At 39.4% G+C, this 19,675-nt stretch overlaps 2 protein-coding genes across 2 annotated transcripts; one reads left to right on the plus strand and one right to left on the minus strand.

The window, feature by feature from the left end:
• Window positions 1-787: 787 nt before the first annotated feature.
• Window positions 788-6,720, minus strand: lins1 (lines homolog 1). The gene is made up of 6 exons (XM_085278759.1): window positions 6,337-6,720; window positions 6,173-6,262; window positions 4,706-4,838; window positions 3,834-4,424; window positions 2,479-2,662; window positions 788-2,219 (listed from the first exon to the last, which is right to left on the minus strand). The coding sequence occupies exons 1-6, from the start codon at window positions 6,691-6,693 to the stop codon at window positions 1,487-1,489; spliced, it is 2,088 nt and encodes a 695-aa protein (XP_085134885.1). The 5' UTR covers window positions 6,694-6,720; the 3' UTR covers window positions 788-1,486.
• Window positions 6,721-7,272: 552 nt separating this feature from the next.
• Window positions 7,273-19,079, plus strand: asb7 (ankyrin repeat and SOCS box containing 7). Its single transcript, XM_085278760.1, has 5 exons — window positions 7,273-7,505; window positions 8,191-8,287; window positions 11,534-11,787; window positions 13,788-14,393; window positions 16,948-19,079. The coding sequence occupies exons 3-5, from the start codon at window positions 11,547-11,549 to the stop codon at window positions 17,085-17,087; spliced, it is 987 nt and encodes a 328-aa protein (XP_085134886.1). The 5' UTR covers window positions 7,273-7,505; window positions 8,191-8,287; window positions 11,534-11,546; the 3' UTR covers window positions 17,088-19,079.
• Window positions 19,080-19,675: the final 596 nt, after the last annotated feature.

Raw genomic sequence — 19,675 nt, forward strand, 5'->3', positions numbered from 1 at the left:
TGTTTCCCATTCAAGGTTTTAGCATGGCCACAATTTGCTGCAGGATTTCATCCATCAGCAGCAGTGCAAACCTTTGGCTACTGGGAGGTAGTAGAGCATTGCAGTCTTTGTTGAAGACCAAAATATGGGGATAAGGAGTCCATCCTGTGACTGCTTCAACCATATTTTCACTCTCACCTTCAGATGAGTCAGAGTTGGACTCCAGCTGGTCTGTTTCTACGTCCGAGGCCTCCTCCATGTCAGCCCGGAGGAGTATGATGTGTCTTTTCCAGAGGCTCCTCTGTGCTGTAAAGTCTTGCCATCTTCTTGCAGAGTGCTCCTGCACTACTGCTCATACTTCTAACCATGGCTGCAGTGCAGTTGCATAAATTACCTGAGCTTTGGTTCTTGCTGCTGAGATAGCTTTGAAGCTCTGAAAGGTCACCTATCAGTAATTATTATTGAATTAGTTTATGACACACAGTGTGGCCTTCTAAGAAAAAAAGACTTGCACACACAAAATTATCTAACATCATTAGCAGCACACGTTCATCATTTCATTAGCAAGACACCCATTTGGTTGGACAAATATAAAAACAAAACATTAAAGGCAAGTTGTCAAAAATGAAATCTTAGCATAAAGGAATTCGTTAGTTGATTTGGGATCAAAAATTGTATTTTCACTTGTATAAATGGGACATGTTTTGGCCGGAAGATAAATTGTGGCGGCTTTTGCATGGCTTAGCCATTTTAAGCTTATTTAAGGAAATGAGACAACAATTCTAAAATGAAAATAAAAAATTATATCTACTAGCAAATATGGGGTTTTATTCGTTCAGCGCAGCCAAAATAGCACAAAAATTAAAACTCGGAATGGCACAAAATGTGGTTCTCTTTGACAGCCATAATCGTAGAGCAAAACTGCTTTACAATAAAAAAAAAAATAGCAACTCTGGGAGTGAATGGTAAATGGACTTTAAGGCACTTTTCTATTCTATCTGTGCACTCAAAGCGCTTTATAAAAGCTGGGACAATTCCTGAGTCAGATCATTCTGTATCCAACATTTAGACCCTGATGAATGCATCTGTGAACAACTTTGGTATCTTTCAAACAAACTGGATCAGCCAGGGACCAAAACACCAAAACTTCCTGAGGTACATCCACCCCGGTGTGACATTAAAATTGCCTTCTGAGAATGCACTTAAAAGTCCTCTGCTGCCACCCTATGGTATAGCTTCAGAAACAATTTGACGTTTTTTACTTAATGACATGATAATAGTAAGACATGGTAATATTTTTTAAAGACTGAGCACTAAATGTAACACTGTCAATGAAATAGCATTTGTACTTAGAAATATAAAACAATTAGTGAAAGACAAAATGTAAATACAGATAAAGGGATGAATATTTATAATATCGACAATAATATTTTTATATGTGCAATAGCAGGAACAGGAAGTGCACACCACATCAGCAAACAAACAAAATCACTGAAACTAGTCATCCTCATGATTTACTGCATTGTGACAGGTGTGATTTCTGGTAACAGCTCTCTACTTGCGCTAGGAGCTTTAAGAGTGAAGAAGGGTTATATGGGAAGAGCTTCTTTGTGTGCAGCCTCGTTACCACCTCTCTAAGCTGTGACAAACAATGGACTGCTCTGACTGATATTTCACCTGTAAGCTGCCATGACAGAGATGCCATGTTTGCATGTGATGTTTCTTCACTCTGCAACACTGGCTGTAATAATCCTTCCGGTCTTGGACTCAGTAAAGCTGTTGACTTATATTGTTTCCCATTCAAGGCACAGACAGATTCCACTGTATTCTCAGAATCAGACTCATCAGAAGTATCATACTCTACAAGGCGAAGCTCTGAAGCCATACCTAGCCTTCCAGCTGGTGGAATAACACAGGAACCAGATTCTACTTTATCTGGCTCTCCTTTACATTTCAATGTTGACCTATCGGCGCCTAACTTCTTCTGCTGTGAAAGACAACAGTCTGACATAGTGATACGTCCACATGCTGCAGCGAAGCCCTGCCAATCATCTCGGAGGCATTTCAAGTACTGCACAAAGTACTCCAGGAAGCAGGTTTCAGCTGAGATCAGAAAGTCTAGGAGGATGCTATAGTCAAAGGACATGCTCTGAAGCAGAAGCACAAAGTGACAGTGAGGGTTAAAGCCAGATGCACAGGCCGTCTCCAGCACTGCAAATTCATCCATCCCAGACATCAGTCTAAAAATGAGAGAAAAATCTAATTAGAACATATCACGTAAACACTAACAGCTTATTTGAATTTTTCTCTTCTGGTAAAGTGAAAGACAGTGAAGTATCAGTAAACAGTGACAGAAACACACACATGTATATTTTAAATCTGAATACTTTTACATGTGTAGAAGTTATCTTTAAGCATCTTTAAAGATGGTAAACTAACATCAGGACCTCTTTACCATTATAGTTTTTATATCATACCCAAATCTGGTATCTGTTTTACCTGTAATGAAGAAATATGTAGAGCAGAGCTTTAGCTGCCTCCATCATGTCATCATCCTGTTCTCCAAACAGCATGCTGATCCAGCAGCAGAGATGAGTGACCTCTCTCTGTTTGAACCTGTACTGTCTCAGGAAGCCCCACAGACTCTGCATGTATGCATGAACCTCTGTTGCAGTCTTCACTTCTGTGTTGAGAAGATAATCATACGCCTAAGCCACAGCAGAAAGCATATAAAGGCTTTTAAGATCATTGGTAAACTTCCTGGGTGAAACCTGGCCTGTTTAGAGAAAGCGATTAAAGGTAAAGACCCGACAATAATACAAAGAAAACTGCAGCAATCAAACAACCTCCTTTGAGTAAACATTTGGCGACAGTGGAATGGAAAAACGAAACTCTTTTCAAAAAAAAAAAAAGTAAAGTGTGCGTGTTAGTCCCCATGGGGAAATAGTTCCTCTGCATTTAACCCATTCACCCAGTGAAGCAGTGGGCAGCCACCAGTGCAGCGCCCGGGGAGCAGTGTGTAGGGACGGTACCTTGCTCAGGGGTACCTCAGGGTAGCCGTTCAGTGGAGTCGAACCCCCGACCTTCCGATCATGGGGCCACCACTCTACCTACTGAACTATCCCTGCCCATTGGAGGACATAAAGGACGAAACCACCGTCAGAAACTCCGCCAGGGAGGAGCAGCCATCTGCCGCATAACCAGGTGTGGGTGATGGCAGAGAGCCAGGACAAAAAACATTTTATTTATTGATATCTATTGTCCACCTGGCACTTCGAGCTTCTCTCCAATTTATCACACTCAGTTCAGATAAAATAATTACTGTGGGTGACTTAAACATAGATGCAGCTTCAACTCTGCATTTAATCTGTTATTGAACGGCTTCTCTCCAAATGTAAAAGGACCCACCCACCACTTCAATCACACTCTGGAGCTTGTTCTGACATATGGCATAGAAACTGAACATTTAACAGTTTTTCCTGAAAACCCTCTTTTGACTGATCATTTCTTAATAACTTTAGATTTACAATCATTGGCTACACAACATTTGAAATATCAAATGTCATTTTCAAAGCATTTGTCATCCAGATTTTTGTCTTTGATTTGACTGGTCAGGGGAGAGAACAGACACTGAGTGAAAACATTCAGCATCTCTTTCATTGTTTTTCCACTGAATGTGCTGCTGAGATTTCTGAGTGAGGAAAAAAACCCAGTACTATCACAGTTATCAAAAAGAAGAGCTTCAAATGATTTGTTTTTAATTTAATTGGTTTAAAGTTCAGCAACATCTTTAATTGTACTCATGCAAAAATGATAGATCATCAACCACGCTGGTATTTCTTTTTAATTCTCACCTGATCCTGCAGCTGTTTGGATGCAAAGCTCTATGGACTTGAGAATAATGAGGCTGACAGCTCTCAGCATCATGCAATCCCAGTTCTGAATCTGATCTCCCAGAATGTGCCTGGTTCCTCCAAAGAAAGCGCCAGACTGCATTTGAATACTCAGTAACCAATTGTCAGAAGCTGCTTTTAACACAGTCCGAGCTAGAATGCTCATATCAGAGCTCCAGTTTCCACACGTCCTCCCTGACGCCACATCGCCTGAAATCCAGTCCTCTCCAGCCTTCTGGAGGATTGCTCTCTTTAGAAGAAGCAGCACTCTCTTTTTAACATAATACTCTGAGGAGCAGCAGATGTTTAGGAGGGCCAACGAGTGAAGGTGGGTTACTCTCTGACTCTTCAAACGGACACCAGCTCCACATACCAAACTAGAAGAAGTCAGCACCTCAAGCAGGTCTAGCAGTAGACATAATGATGTTCCCCAGTGTGAGCTTCTGGTAAAATCCACTGAATGCTGTGACATGTGTTTCTTCTCTTCAGGGAGCAGTTTTGAACATAGAACACTTAGAGTGAGGTCAAAACCTACCAGAAGTGTCATGAGCTCTAATGGAAGGAAAAAAAAGGCATTCAAAATGTGAGAGTAGACAAAATCAACCGTCATCCTGTAAGCATCATATCTGCCCATATCTTACCCCAAGGAGTTAGCCTAGCTACAGAACAAATGATTTCAATAAACTCATCTTTCAGTAAATTCATTTAAATGTTCAAAATCTTAAAATGTTCTGGCTGCAGTTTCTACAATTTTCTGTATTTTTGTTACCATTATAGCTTAGATATCGCGGATTTTGGACTCCTTGAAAATGAAAATTACTAACACCGTTTACCTCGATGAGCTCCTTTAAGAAGTTTTTTGGAGACTTCAGTCAGTGACCACAAACAGGCATCTAATTCAGCACCAGGCCACGGGTTCTGAAATGCTTGTTCACATTTCCTCTGCCAGGCAGGACTGATAAGTCCCTAAGAAATTTAAGCATACAAGCACTCAAATTCAATTTTAAACTGTCAAATCACAACAACAGTCACTTCAAGGTGCTCAATACTGAAAGGTAAAGACACTAAAATTTTACAGAGAAACCCTAACAGATAACCTCCTATGAGTAAGGACTTGGCAACAGTGGGGAGGAAAAACTCCCTTTCAACCTTCATTTTAAAAGGGAGTTCCTTTCCACTGTTGTCCAACCCGTCAGAACCAGGTCGCGGCAGCCATCTGCCATGACCAGTCGGGCGGGGGACCAGATAAAAGACATGCTGTGAAAGAGCCGTTGATGGTGAGTAAAAAAGGGTAAGAGAAGGAGAAACGCTCAGTGCATCTTGAGAGGACCCCAGCAGCCTAAGTCTACTGCTAAGTCCTACTAAGTGTGGATTCAAGGTCACACGATTCAGCCATAGCTGTAAGCTTTCAGAAAAAGGAAAGTCCTCAGCCTAATCTTAAAAGTAGAAAGGGTCTCTGTCTCCCAAATCCAAGCTGGAAGCTGGGTCCACAGACAAGGTGCCTGATACCTGAAGGTTCTGCCTCCCATACTACTTTTAAATATCCCAGTAACCACAAGTAAAGCTGCAATCTGAGAGCAAAGTGCTCCATTGGGGTGATATGGTACTATACGTCTTCCTGATGGCCACAATAAATGATGTGGCTCTTTGTTGTTTCACCCTGGATAGTGCTTCTGACACTTGGTCTCCTTCCCTCCGCTCAGCGTACAGTCTCAGAGGGCTAGATGCATAAGTAAGAAGCTTCATTGTCTTGATGTCAGTGGATTTGAGCTCCTCCTTTGGGTGTAGGTGGCGATTGCCTTGATCTTGTTCTTCCCATTCACCTACTTCTCAGGACCTGCCTTACTCGCTGGGTTGTTGTAGCTTTCCTAGTAGCCTTTTCATGGTTCCCAATTGGCTATTTTCAGTGTGTTGCCTTCTGATAGACCTTAGAGGATTGCAGTAACTACCTTTCCTCTCTTTTTTTACTATTAGGGTTCTGCTCATCTTGTGTAGCTCTATGAATTCCAGGTTCCATGTGTGAGGTTTTGAGTCATAGGCTTTCTTGTAAGTCCAGGTGGTGCACAGGCTGGCCAGTCTGGTCTTAGTCGTACAACCTACCAGTTGCTGAAGTTTTACCCTTTTACGTTATTTTAAACGTTGCTTTTTTCACCATTCTTAACATTACACACAATGAACAGTGTTGCATATTTTTTAATAGTATGTGATTTACAGTAGGTAGGCTAAAGCGCTTCGGTCATCTCAGAGACGGAAACAAAAAGTCGTTGCTGAAGACGAATCCCCAAAGAATGACTACTTACAGATTTGCAGATAAGGTAAAAAACACAGTTTGATGCCGTCTTTGCAGCCAGATGTGAGATAATGTGGTCCTCGGCTTGGAACCGCTTTACCTATGGAAAAGGTAATTAAATCAATTATTAAGATAACTTTACGTCTTTACTCCCTGAGCAGTGGTAGCACTTACAAGGTGCGTGATGAGATCCATGTCTTCAAGCAATACTTTTAGGACCTCCGCATAATAAAACCTAACGTCTGGATGCAGCCCCTGAGACGTCAGATTGGAAGAAACCCTCCCGAGGAAAGACATGCACATGCAAGTCAGCTCCGCACTGTTTTCACCGCAGTACTCTGAGGGGGAACCTTCTCTGCCTTTCCCGTGGACAGGTCCACAAAAGCCGGAATATATTACGCCCGCTACATCGGCAGCATTTTGGGGGGGATACGATCCCGCAAGAAAGCATCTGTACGCTTCTGTCAAACAGTTAAAAAGCCCTGTCATTACGGACAGGTCTTCGTCTTTACAACTCATATTGCCCTCCATTGCGCGGCTACTTCCGCGTGGATCTCCCACGTGATATACACGGAAGTACCCCTACAAAATACGTGAAGCATTACCAAAATAAAACAAAAAAGTCTAATAAATGAAAACACAACTTTATATTGTTGTTGTTGTTTTTACATTGTGGGGAATATATAATAGTGAATATAATACTAGCACTTTATTTACTACAATGACCATGGATTTATATAATGTGTCTAGTTTCAGAAAGTTCATTCTGTCAAACTGGACGTTTTCTGTAGGAGAAAGGTTTCTTCATCCAAACCACTCCTTTAATCTCAGCTGACTGCAGAATAATGATGGAAACTAGCTCCACTGACTAACAATGGGCCGTGAGGTTAGTTTTATGATCATTAATCTGCAAATTGATTAATCAGAATAGCATCATCATATATGCACGTTTCCTTGCCTTTCTGATTTATTTTAAATTAATTGCATCCTAAAATACAGTTTCATACGTCTGCTTTGCAAATGGTAGTTCTTGACGTGCTTGGGGCTGTGGAAATTATACTTATATTGTGAAAGTCTGCAGACGGAAGTGTTATTGTTTTTGCTGATGGAGTCACGCTGGTGAAGCTCTTCGCAGACACTCTTTGATTAAGTCTTAGTGTTGAACAGTTAGATTATTCTTGTCATTACCTACAAAGATATGGATAAAAGTTTGACACTAGCTTCTTTGTTTGGTATTGTATTTGTGCTGAAAGTAACGGAATAATGCAGCTTTGACAACTTCAATCGTTCCGTATACCTGAAAGCTGATTGGCTCAGTTACACGTCGGTTCAGCGTCTGACAAGTAAGTCTTTGTTTTATAGAGCTGCTGTTTTGTCAATAAAGGCGTAGAATTCCTTTTAATATCCACACGCGCTGTGTTTGGGGGTTTATTTCTACCCAATTATAATAGTGTAAAAAGTCAAATGAAGCCAAATAAAATTAAAAACGAGCGAATGAGTTTGTTAGCTTTCTGGCTAACTAGCTTCAGCTAACCTTCTAAGAACGTACAGCCGTAGACCATGGGTTATTCTAAAAGGATCTACTGTCGTTACACTTTCTGGGGTGGTGGAAACGAGCTATCTTCACCGCCGAGCTTTTGTAAGTTATATCTGTATACTTGTGCGTGCTTTGTATTATTGGTCATGTTAGCAAATAAAGCCACGGTGATGTCTATTGTTTATCACAAACGAGTTAAACTAACGAGCCAAACTTTTAAGGTAATGACAGATAGTTACGTTTTCATTCATTTGCAAAGTTTTCCCAGGTTGGCTAAAAAATAGTGTAATTAGTAAGTTTACCTTTGGGTAGTGTATATGCATATCATTATTTTTTTGTATTTAACTCTCTGGTTGTTACTATTGTTTGGCTGTTGTGGTTTTCAGCAATAAATGGGGTGTATCCATAATCAATTGACTCTGTCCGTTAGCGTTCACAATACTCTTCATTGCCTCTAATCTCTTTTTGATGACTGTGTTTGTGTGCCACAGGGAAACAAATTCTCAGTTCTTCACAGTGTGCACCAGTACATCTGCAAAGCAGCTCTGATATGACTAAAAGAAGCCTATCTCTTCAGCTGGTCCAAAGGTACATTTTAATATCTAAAACATTAGCTTTTGTTTCTTTTCTTTTAACATCAACATAATTTCTCCCAACAAGGAAACCAAAAAAACTTGCTAGACCTCTTCATCAAGTAATGGTTAAGCCTTTGTTAGCTGAAGCAAAAAAGTGACTGTCTCTGAAATTCCACTGTTGTGCCTGAACATACGTCAAACATGTACATTTTCAGATAACTTCATTTATAATTACATTTTTGGGGGGAATATATACAACTTTTATAGTTTTGCCTCTATATTATTTAAATTCCAAGTTTTCTGCTTTTTATTCAGTAAGACTGAATTAAAGAAAATTAATAAATTATAGTTTTTACTCCTAAGTTCTGAATGTCGTGGAGTAAAGATTTGTTTGCTGCTTTATACATTATTTGTGCAATTCTGAGATCAACCAAATTTTCAAACTGTTAATAATTTAATAAAAAAATGATTTGATGGTCTTTTGAAGTGTAGCTCAGGTGGTAGAGCACCTGCTAATCAGAAGGTTGGTAGTTCAATCCTCGTCTCTCCAGTCTGCGTGCCAAATATCCTTGGGCAAGATGCATCCGTCAGTGAATGCGTGTAAATGTTAGATAGGAAGCTTAGATAGAAACAGTACAGTATGCTTGTGTGAATGAGGCAAGTTTTGTAAAGCATTTTGAGTGCTCAGAGTAGAAAAGCGCTATATAAGAACCAGTCCGTTTACCATCTATACTCCACCACTCTGGATTTTAAGTCAAATGTGTTCAAGTGCAGACTTTGAGCTTTAAGTCAGTGTTTTTTCAGAGTTTGGATTAACTGCTGAGAAATTTAGGGTGATGGAGGGGCTGGAGCCTATCCTAGCTGCAGTACAGTAAGAAGCGGCTTACACCCTTTTCTTGTAGTCCCCTGTTTTTAGCTGCTCAAAATTAACTGGACAGTTGACTCCAAAGCAGTTTCATTGCCAGATGGGGCTTGTTTCCTTGCTATGTCATCACAAATGAAGCAGATGCCTGAAGTTGACTCATAGAGCTGATTTTGTATTTGTAGTTTTGCATTTTTGAATAGAAGTCTCAGACAGATGGCAGTGCACACAAGGTACACCATCACTAGGCTGGGAAAAAAACCCACAATAAACCAGAGAGAGATGGTAAGAAATTTGGCAGTGGCCAGTGGCAGTGGTACATCCTTAAAAACAATTAGTGCACTAGCCAGCCAACACCGAAAGACCATAGCAGACAACTAATGTGCCAGAGTTATTTCTGTAACAACATTGTTCACAATATTTCATCAAAAACACTCTACATGTGTATCAGTGTCGACATCTAGAATTTGGAGACCCCATCAATGTACACTGTATCAATACACATCATCAGTGTTAATACAGAACAATTTGCAGACTACTCGTTACACTCAAGAACAAGAAGATCACATTCAACTTTGTCAGAATCAGCTGGAAAGAAGCTGTATTTTTAGACTCATAAAACAAAGATTAACTTTAACCAGAGCGATGGGGAAAGTATTGAGAAGCAGGAAAGCAGCTCAAGATCAGATGGGCTCCTTTCCCATTAGTACCTGCTCGGTTTGATTCGCCACGACTCGAATTGGATTAACTGGTTTTCCATTATAATAGAGTACCACCTAATGTGCGTTTTCATTGTCATAGCAACGCGTCCAAGTGTCCTGTGACGTAATTAATATGCAACACAAACACTACAACAAAGGTGGGTGTCGAGGCAAGAATACACCTCCTGCTCAGTCTGTCGCTTTTCGGCAGACTCTGGGACCACGGCATTGTTTTTTCAGGCAGAGCGGTGTAGAGATTTTTGAAGGGGCGGGTACTGAAAGTTAAAAAGGGGCACATGGGACCAGGGTGAATAACAACAACCCGCATTCTTCAAAAATCTAATATGGATTCACATCATTTTATATCACTGTTATCAGGCGGGGACAAGGCAAAGCAAAGGTAGCCTATTTCTTACCCGATGGGTACAATGTTGCTGTTGAGGTGTTGCTGCTGCTCCTGATAGTACTGGAGGGCAGGGCTGTGTTGATCTGACACTGTAGACATTTAAAAAGTCTGTAGGAGAGCTGGTAGCTGATTAAACAAGTGTTGTGAGATAATAATGAAATGCAAAGATTGGTGACAGCGCTTGGAACCATAAGGCAACAGATTACACAAGCTGTGGGAAATAAACCAGGCTCTGCCTCTGAATCACTCTTTGCCTCTCTTCCTCCTTGCATTGCCTCATCTCACCTATCCCTGTCCACTTGCTGTCCTTCTGAGAACAAGGCACAACTTGCAATTGCATTTAACTATCCACACTTAACAAATCCCATGATGCTTTGAGTATTTCTTCTTCATGTGTTAATAGACCTCTCTGCTTTGAGTCATACTTGTTATTAATCTCTTCCACAGCATGTCTTTTATCCTGTCTTCCTTCTATCTCCCTAACTGGTTACGGCAGATGCCCCGCCCCTCCCAGAGCCTGGTTCTGCCGGAGGGTTCTTCCTGTTAAAAAAAAGAGTTTTTCCTTCCGCACTCATGTGGTTGAAAAAAACATTTGATTCTGGAGGTTATTTAAACATATCATGAGATATAGATATTAGATTTTCCTCATCACTCAGCCCTCGATCAAATAATGAGCTTCCTCAATATTTGAGGAAGCTCATTATTAATGTTAACCCTTAAAAACTCCTGAACATCATTAGTACACCATTTCAGTATTATTTTGATTCCTATTCTTATGCTTAAAATGACTTAACATTTTGATTTTGATTTTTTTTTTTTAAGATATTTTTTTAATGCACCACCTGTGTGTGCTTGATTTGTGTGTTTTGTCAGCCATTTATGTCCATTCAAGTCTGTCAGATCTACAATGAACTGCTTAAACTGTAGATCTTTGTTGCACTGAGGCGGTAGGCAGACTTCATTCACATACTTGAAAAATGGCAAAAAATCATATTTTTCATGGTTGGATATTAACAGGGTTCCAAGTTGAGCTTCAGCATGCAACAAGAAGAAATGGGAGTGAGGCCAAAAAATTTTTGATCGTGCAATTTATTGAAAACAACACTTAAACTGACACAGGCTCTTAGGCCACTTCTATCACCAAGTAATGCGTTACTACTTTTTCAATTTTAGTGTTGTCTTTTCAGATTAAAAGCCACGGCCATAAGTCTGAACTTAATTTCAGTCATGCTTAATGTACCATCTGAATCTGAATATATTTACTGATTTTTATTTATTTATTTTAAACAGAGCTTAGGTACAGATGAAAATTACCATTCCGAAATGTGACAGGATGTTGAACCACCACTGCAGAAGGAACCCTGAGCTTCATGAAGAGCTGCAGATCCAGGCTGCAGTGGCAGCAGGGGATGTATACACTGTTAGGAGAATGCTGGAGCAAGGATACTCGCCAAAGATCCGCGATGCCAATGGCTGGACACTGCTTCACTTCTCAGCAGCCAAGGGAAAAGAGAGATGTGTTCGAGTTTTCCTGGAGCATGGAGGTCAGACCCCCAACCCCACGACCTGAAAATGTTTTTGCTGTTAATGCTACAGGGCATTGTGTTACTAAAAAGTGGGCATTTATTCAGCTATGTTAGGTGAAATTTGAAAAGAAGTCACTTCTATAGCATTCAGATAAATATCCCTTAAACACTTAAAAAATGTTTAAGTGTCCCAAATCCCAAAAGTTCATTCTTTTCATCTGGACTTATCGTTCTCAATGGGAGAAAAGTTTTTTCACTCACCCATGTCCAGATGAACAGAATCCACGTTTGGGATATTATTCATATGACTTAAGATTCATCCAGATACCATTTTGTCACCCCAGAATATGATTATTATCGTGCATCTTCTGTTAGAATCAGAAAAACCATGGACATACACTCTGGAGATGACGGGCTAGCGCATCCAAATCAGATGACTGATTTAAGATAACATAGCAGCAGTGAGTCTCATACACAGAGTCAAGGTGTGCCCCAATTCAGGCCCCGCATCCTTCAAAAAACTACCTGGTCTGCATAGGCCAGGTGCTTTAAAGGCCAGAAGTGCAAGGCTGTTAAATGGGTTGGGTTGCCTAGCAACCATGCTTTTTCAAATGTTAGAAGTTGGCTGGGCAGTGTATATTTTGTAATGGGTGATAGGTCATATATAGAACTTAAAAAAAATAAAACAATTGGAAAAAACATGGCAGAAAATGCTGAAAAAGAAACCCACCACACTAATAAAATAATTAGAAAAGTGTCCAACAAAACATCAGTTTTCTGCACAACTCCACTGCACACGCTCACTCTCTCAACCTTTGCATTCCTGGGGCTGCTGTGATGCAGTGCTTCGGATTAATGTAATGACTCTTAATATCACTGAAAAGCGCAGAGTTGCTGCTTTCAAGAGCGGTTGCCATTTTTCAGATTGCCCACATCATTCAAGAGTTGCAGTAGTTTAAAGAAACGTTGCCACCAGTGTAGCCCTAACCTGTTAGGGTTAAAGGGTTAAACCTTTCTAGCGGTCCTTTACAAAGGGAGAACAGTCTTTATATTCTCTCCTGTTCTCCTCTCCATCTCTCATCTGGCACCAGCGAGCTCTTTTTCCTCTTACACTGCTGAATTTGTCCTGGTGTATCATCGGGGTGGAGAGAACAATCTCACCAGTTCTCCCTCAAAGTTGGTTCCTCACTCTGTCCTAACTCGTGCATAAAATGGACTGTTATAATTGGTCAGAATTAGCCTGTGAAAATAAATCTTACCTTTTTATAAAGAAGGAGAACATTTATTTTCTTCATTTAATTATATATTTTTAAATTAATTAAAAATAAAACCTTGTTAGGAATTGTGCTGGGCTTGTCTGCATTACTGTTTGACTGAATATTGTTTAAGATGTGGCAATATCCAAATTGGCCAGCAGGGGTCACTGTGGAGATGGGTTTGATATTGTTTCAAAACCAGTACAATTCCAGCACAAATGCTTCAAATGTTTCAGTGTTTTACGAAGCTTCAGTTTGCCCATAACTAAACATTTAAATTGCTACATGAATAAGTCAGGTAAAACCCTGTTGCTACTTTTAAAAGTTGACTGTTTGGCCACTCCACTTAAGCCGTCTGCCATTATCTTTGAAAGATTTCCCATTGCCACCACCGCGCTATGACAGAATCAGCTTTTTGGGCAGTGAGGTATTGGTTCAGCTACTAGTTAGCTAACATACACTAATGTAAACCTATTAGCTGCAACCCAACCAACATGTTCTCAAAACTTTAACTTTGAACACTTATCTTCTAAATGCAACTTCACAGACTGTTAAATCTGTCAGTTTCTGAGAGCAGGGCTTCGTGTTTCATGTCCACTTAAAGTATAACAGTCTAGCAGGAATGCACTGTAAATACGAATTGATGAAAAATTCTTTCTAGCAGATTATTCTTGGACTGTACTATCTTGGCTTATCATAAATCCTATAATATGAAGCGTCTGCTGCATTTAACTCTTCTTTTCTTTTCACTCGTCTGTACAGCTGACCCCACAGTGAAGGACTTTATTGGTGGCTTCACCGCACTTCACTATGCAGCAATGCATGGCAGAGCACGCATTGCCCGACTGATGCTGGAGTCAGAGTTTCGAAGTGACATTATAAATGCAAAAAGTAACGATGGCTGGACGCCGCTGCATGTGGCCGCCCACTATGGTCGAGACTCATTCGTGCGGCTGCTGCTCGAGTTCAAGGCCGAGGTAGACCCTCTGAGCGACAAAGGAACCACGCCACTACAGCTTGCCATAATCCGCGAGCGCTCCAGCTGTGTACGGATCCTCCTTGACCACAGCGCCAACATTGACATTCAAAATGGCTTCCTGCTACGCTATGCTGTCATCAAAGGCAATCACTCATACTGCCGCATGTTCCTGCAGAGGGGAGCGGACACTAATCTTGGACGCCTTGAAGATGGCCAAACTCCCTTACATTTGTCAGCTCTAAGGGATGATGTGTTGTGTGCCCAGATGCTCTACACGTATGGAGCAGATACCAATACTAGGAATTACGAGGGCCAGACTCCGGTGGCTGTGTCTGTCAGCATGTCAGGGATTAGCCGGCCTTGTCTGGATTTCCTGCAGAAGGTCACAAGTGAGTAACACACTCTTTGTCATATAAGTCCGGTGGCATTGTGAAGAATATGCCAATGTTGTGTTTGTTGCATAAAGGAGGAAAAAGTAAATATTCTTAACTATGAAAGAAAATTAGGGGTGAAGGAAAGAAAATTGCTACAACATAGTATTGCAATATTCTGCCTGTTTCATTTTGTGCAACAAATATAGATATAGCATTCAGTATCAATACTTGGGATACCAAAATATTTCTTTATATCGTTAAATAAAACAATGGGTTATCTCATGCAGCACCATCCTGAAGTTAGCTATGCAAACTTAGACTACCAGTCAAAAGTTTTAGAACACCCCAATTTTTCCAGTTATTGCAATTCAACTCATCCAGGTCCAATGAATAGCTTGCAATGGAACAAAAGTAAGTGGTGAACTGCCAGAGTTTTGGGTTGTTTGTTTGTTTTTCTTAAAGGAAAAAAAAGGTAAGGTTGAAAACCGACTCGACAGCGTACAAAACATGTCAGCATGTTTTACACGACTAGATATGCAGATTTTGTTACTCTGGGTTTTTTCTTCTGAAGGCCCAAAATGACTATAGTACTGTGGTGAAATGGCTCATCAGTGTTGTCTATACATTAATCAACTGGCTCATGGCACGTGTATTTAATCTCTAATTTATCTCCTTTTTATGGTTGTGCTCTAGTCTTGAGATCATTCTGGGCTCTGGAGTTGTGTGTTTGGGGTCAGTATATTTCAGCAACTTTGTACAGTCTCTGCCTTTCCCTTTTTACATACGTACAAGGGGGTGGGGGTTACAGGAAAGGAGACACAAATTGTACTTAAATAATTTTAAGTAACAAATAAGTGATATTCAGAACAGTTTCATGAATTTTAAGTGGGTAGTGCATAATTTTATGGTAATTTTCCAGGAAAACCAGCAATGTTTCCCCATCAGCTGATGTGATCAGTGCCATTTTATGCAATTAAAAATGTTTTTCTTCCCAAGCGTATCCAGACAATTTACAACATAACAGCACGCTACATGCACATCATACCACAAACATAGCTAAGTTTCTTACCGAAGCATGATCAGGAATCAGTAATTGTCAAGTCTGGACCACGTTTTTTTTTTTTATTCAGAACTGCCTTTAGATTCAGCAAGGTTCCCAAAAATTCCTCAGTCATTGTTTCACCATACTGACACAATAGCATTACACAGTTTCTGCAGACTTGTCCTCTGCAAATCCTTCTATTCCACCACACCACAGAGGGCTGTTGGACTTGGTGAAAGAACCAATTTGAGGTTATTTAATATTTGAAAACATCCAACACTAGGGCTGTTCGATATAACGATATAAAAACGTCTGTCGTTTCATTTTAAGCTATCGTTTGTTTCGTGGTGTTGCAAAATAAACTGTTTACGGCAATATTTTTTCATGGTTCTTATGTCACTGTAGTGGCTGTATTCATTCCTTAAAGTTCTCTCTTTCTCTTATATTTAATAAAACCACACTACTGACAGACATGTTTTTACATGCTGTCGTTAGCAACAATTATGGTAAAAACCATCACGTGGCTCCACTGTCCGCTGGTTTGTTTTCCACGTAAACCTTTCACAATAAAGCTTAAGAGCCCGTTGAGACTTTTCAAAATAAACTGAATCATATGAATGAGTATGCAGAGTTTACAAATGAGAAGCAAAAAAAGAGCCGTCAGGTGCTAAAAAAATAAACCTTAGACTCAAACGTTAGAGCAGGCTTTCCCCCGCAGCACGCCGTGTAATAAATACTCACAAAGAAAACGGCGCCGTTACAACTTCTGTCTAAAAATGTGTCGTTTCATGCATCGGTTAAAACACTCGACTCCAGCTACACGACGCGCAGCTGGAAACACTTCACGCAAGACGAGCTGCCCGAGATTCACAGAATTTACAGCAAATGTTAAATGTTTGTGATTTATATCGTTATCGGACGATAGATGTCTTATATCGGGACATGAGGTTTTGGTCATATCGCACAGCCCTATCCAACACCAACAAGGTATTTTCACACCGAGAACTGCTAGCTTCTCTTTTTTAGGCCATTCTCTGTAAACCTGAGAGATGGTTGTGTGGCAGATGAACAACCATGCCATATCCAGTTATTTGAATGACCTTTCTTCCCTATTCTAACCCTTTGTTTGACTCAGTCGGCTGTTTTGACCGTGTGTGAGGGTTTTTTTTTCTTTTGCAGAGTGTATTGATTTCCAGAAAAAGAAAATTTGATAATATTATTAATATTATGTTATGTGCACCTTCACCCTGATTGATTATCTAACTTTCCTCTCAATTATATTGTTTTTATTTTATGCTTGGAATGCAGTAGGATGCAAACACTGCTGTGAGATAAAGTAGAATTAAAACTCGAAGTGTTGCACTAATGGGGGCATGTGAGCACTGTCACTGTATTAATTGTTAAATAACGAGACATCTACTCTTGCTAATAATTTTGCTCAGAGTTGATATTTCTTGCTCTGTTTCTGTCATGTTACTGGGAGTCAATGATAGTCATGTGTAGTCATTGTTTCTATTCTTCTTTCAGGACAACCTCGGACTCTACAAGATTTGTGTCGAATAAAAATCCGTCACTGTATTGGCCTTCAAAGCTTGAAATTCTTGGAGGATCTACCACTTGCAAAGGTTATGAAAGACTATTTAAAACACAAGTTTGACACTGTGTGAAGCAATAACACAAGAATAGGAGAGATGACAAATCTCTTAAGAGACTATGCAATCATCCTCATCTGAAAGGAAAGGTACAGAAACCAATTGTGAACTTGTTCACAGGGCTTTTTCTTCACCTAGTTCTCAGTGCATTAAAACATTTTCCCCACTTTTATTCAAACTTTTTACAATAAGAAAAGTTGCCCAAGAATGGAAATGGATACACCTCAAGTTTGTTTGTTTTTTGTGGTTTTGTAGAAAAGAGAAACCTCGTTTGACTGCAGAAAACATTCTTGCTGCACTTAGGATTTTTACTCTTCATTTTCTTTTTGTAAATGTGCATGATGCTATTCTCCATGGGTATACTCAAAGTGTATTGATTGTCATTTTGTTTCTCATTAAACCTTGTTTAAAACAAAGTGCTTCAATGATCATGATTATGATTTCAAAATGATAATAATGATTTCAAAAATGCTATGAATGCTAATTATAATTGTTAAAGAAGCAAACAACAAATTCTCCAGTGCGCTCCCTGATTTGTTTTACTGCACAATATTGAGCCTGAATCCAAAAGGCACTGCATTTACATTTCTGAATCGCTCCTTACAACAGGCCTGTCTCAGCTGTATTCCTCACATTGATGAAAGGTGTGTTTGAAAGGAGTAAGAAAAGATATGGAGCTTTAGGTGGGCAGGAAATACAGATTCTGTGTTATAGCTAACAGTAGAATACTACTATACAAACATGAAAACAAGTTGTAAATTATTCCAAACAATTAAACAAACTTTCATACCAGCTAGTTTTTTGTTTGCTTGTCCAACCAGATTGAGGTTCATTTTAAAATAAATTGAAAGGTTTCAAGCTTCTACTGGATGCTGTGACAAAAGCAGCAAGAATATGTTTTTATTACATTTAGTGCAGCATTGCTTTTTTGTCATGGACAACAATAGACTATGCAGACATATTTTGACTTTATTATGACACAACAATATACCCAGTATAGACTTTTGCAACCGAGGTTAACGCTTGAAACTCTGTCACTTAAAAGGTGGGCTCTCAGTTTCTGTGCCATATGTAGTTATTGAGCGTGTTTCAAATGTGACATTCATAGCATTACTGGTTTGATCAATCTGTTCTAGTGACAACATCCTGTCATTCCAGCATAAGTCACAATTACATAACTGTTAATCATGGCTAGATTCAGACATCGTGTGTCTGGTAGAACAAGGTTACATTAAGATATTTGATGGCTTGTCAGAATTGGCAGTGTAACCACCTTTTCAAGTTGAGTTCTCTGCTGTTGTCATGTCTTTGTGTTGTCTGTATTTTATTCAGCAAATACAAAACTATCCTGCCCCACTCATTGCACACGAGCACTGAGAAAGGATGATCTCTGTTCTACATCGGGCAAAGTAAATATGCACAGACCAGCGTCTCAATCAGTGTAAATTAGAAGCAGGATTTATAAGACAAATGCTGTCTTTGTGATAAAACTCACAAGAGACCTACAAAGTCATAATCTGTTACTGTGACAGCATCCAGTTTTCTTTGTTACGTATTGACACCAATATGTAAAATTGAAATTGCCTAATTTAAAAAGAGCCGTGAGGCTGCTTATTTAAGCATGAGGTCAATCTTTCACATGTTAATGGGGAAAAGTTTTCATGGAAGCAAGAATAATAAAGTCCTGAATTAGTAACATGGATATACAATCACTAGAAGCTAAGATCAGTGTAAATATGTGACATGAACAAGAGATATTTTTTGGAGAATTTATTTAAACAATGATCTCTAAATGTATTTAAAGTTTGGAAAGTATTGTGATCTGTTTGTTGTGACTCATGTTTCTTTTGTGCAAATACATGAAACGTTTGGAATCAGTGTGTTTGATTTCTATTGCAGAAATGCTTTCTTAAAATTAAAAAACTTGCAGTTAAGTGTTCTGGGAGAGATACTGTGAATCTTTTTTTTTACTTATTACAAAATAAAATGCAGGATTTGGCGTTGAAACAGTGCAGCTAAGATTTTTCCTTTGTCTTGCATGGTGGAATTCTGTTTCCCAAAATGTTACATTTACAAATCAAGTCATCTGCAATGACGTCAGTATTATTTTCATATTTAAATTTTGCATGTTTGTCTTTTAGGAAAAATGCTGATTTTGAAACACCAGCTTTCTACAGGGGCTGGTCATAAAATTAGAATATCATCAAAAAGTTGATTTATTTCACCAATTCCATTCAAAAAGTGAAAGTTGTATAACGTGTACATTCGGTCCGCACAGGCTGACATATTTCAAGTGTTTATTTCTTTGTATTTTGATGATTATAACTGACAACTAATGAAAACTGCAAATTCAGTATCTCAGAAAATTAGAATATTGTGAAAAGGTTCAATATTGAATCAGCTAATTAACTCAAAACACTTGCAAAGGCCTTTAAATTGTCTCTCATTCTAGTTCTATAGAAGTCCAAAAGAAGGCAATTGACACCTTGCACACAGATGGCAAGACACAAAAGGTCGTTGCAAAATTGGCTGGCTGTTCACAGAGCTCTGTGTCCAAGCACATTAACAGAGACGTGAAGGGAAAGAAAAGATTTGGTAGAAAA

Source organism: Mchenga conophoros, linkage group LG1 (genome assembly GCF_057382185.1).
Source record: "Mchenga conophoros isolate Kocher_MC1m ecotype Shallow Benthic linkage group LG1, M_conophoros_male_GT1.1, whole genome shotgun sequence".
Classification (NCBI taxonomy): Eukaryota; Metazoa; Chordata; class Actinopteri; order Cichliformes; family Cichlidae; genus Mchenga; species Mchenga conophoros.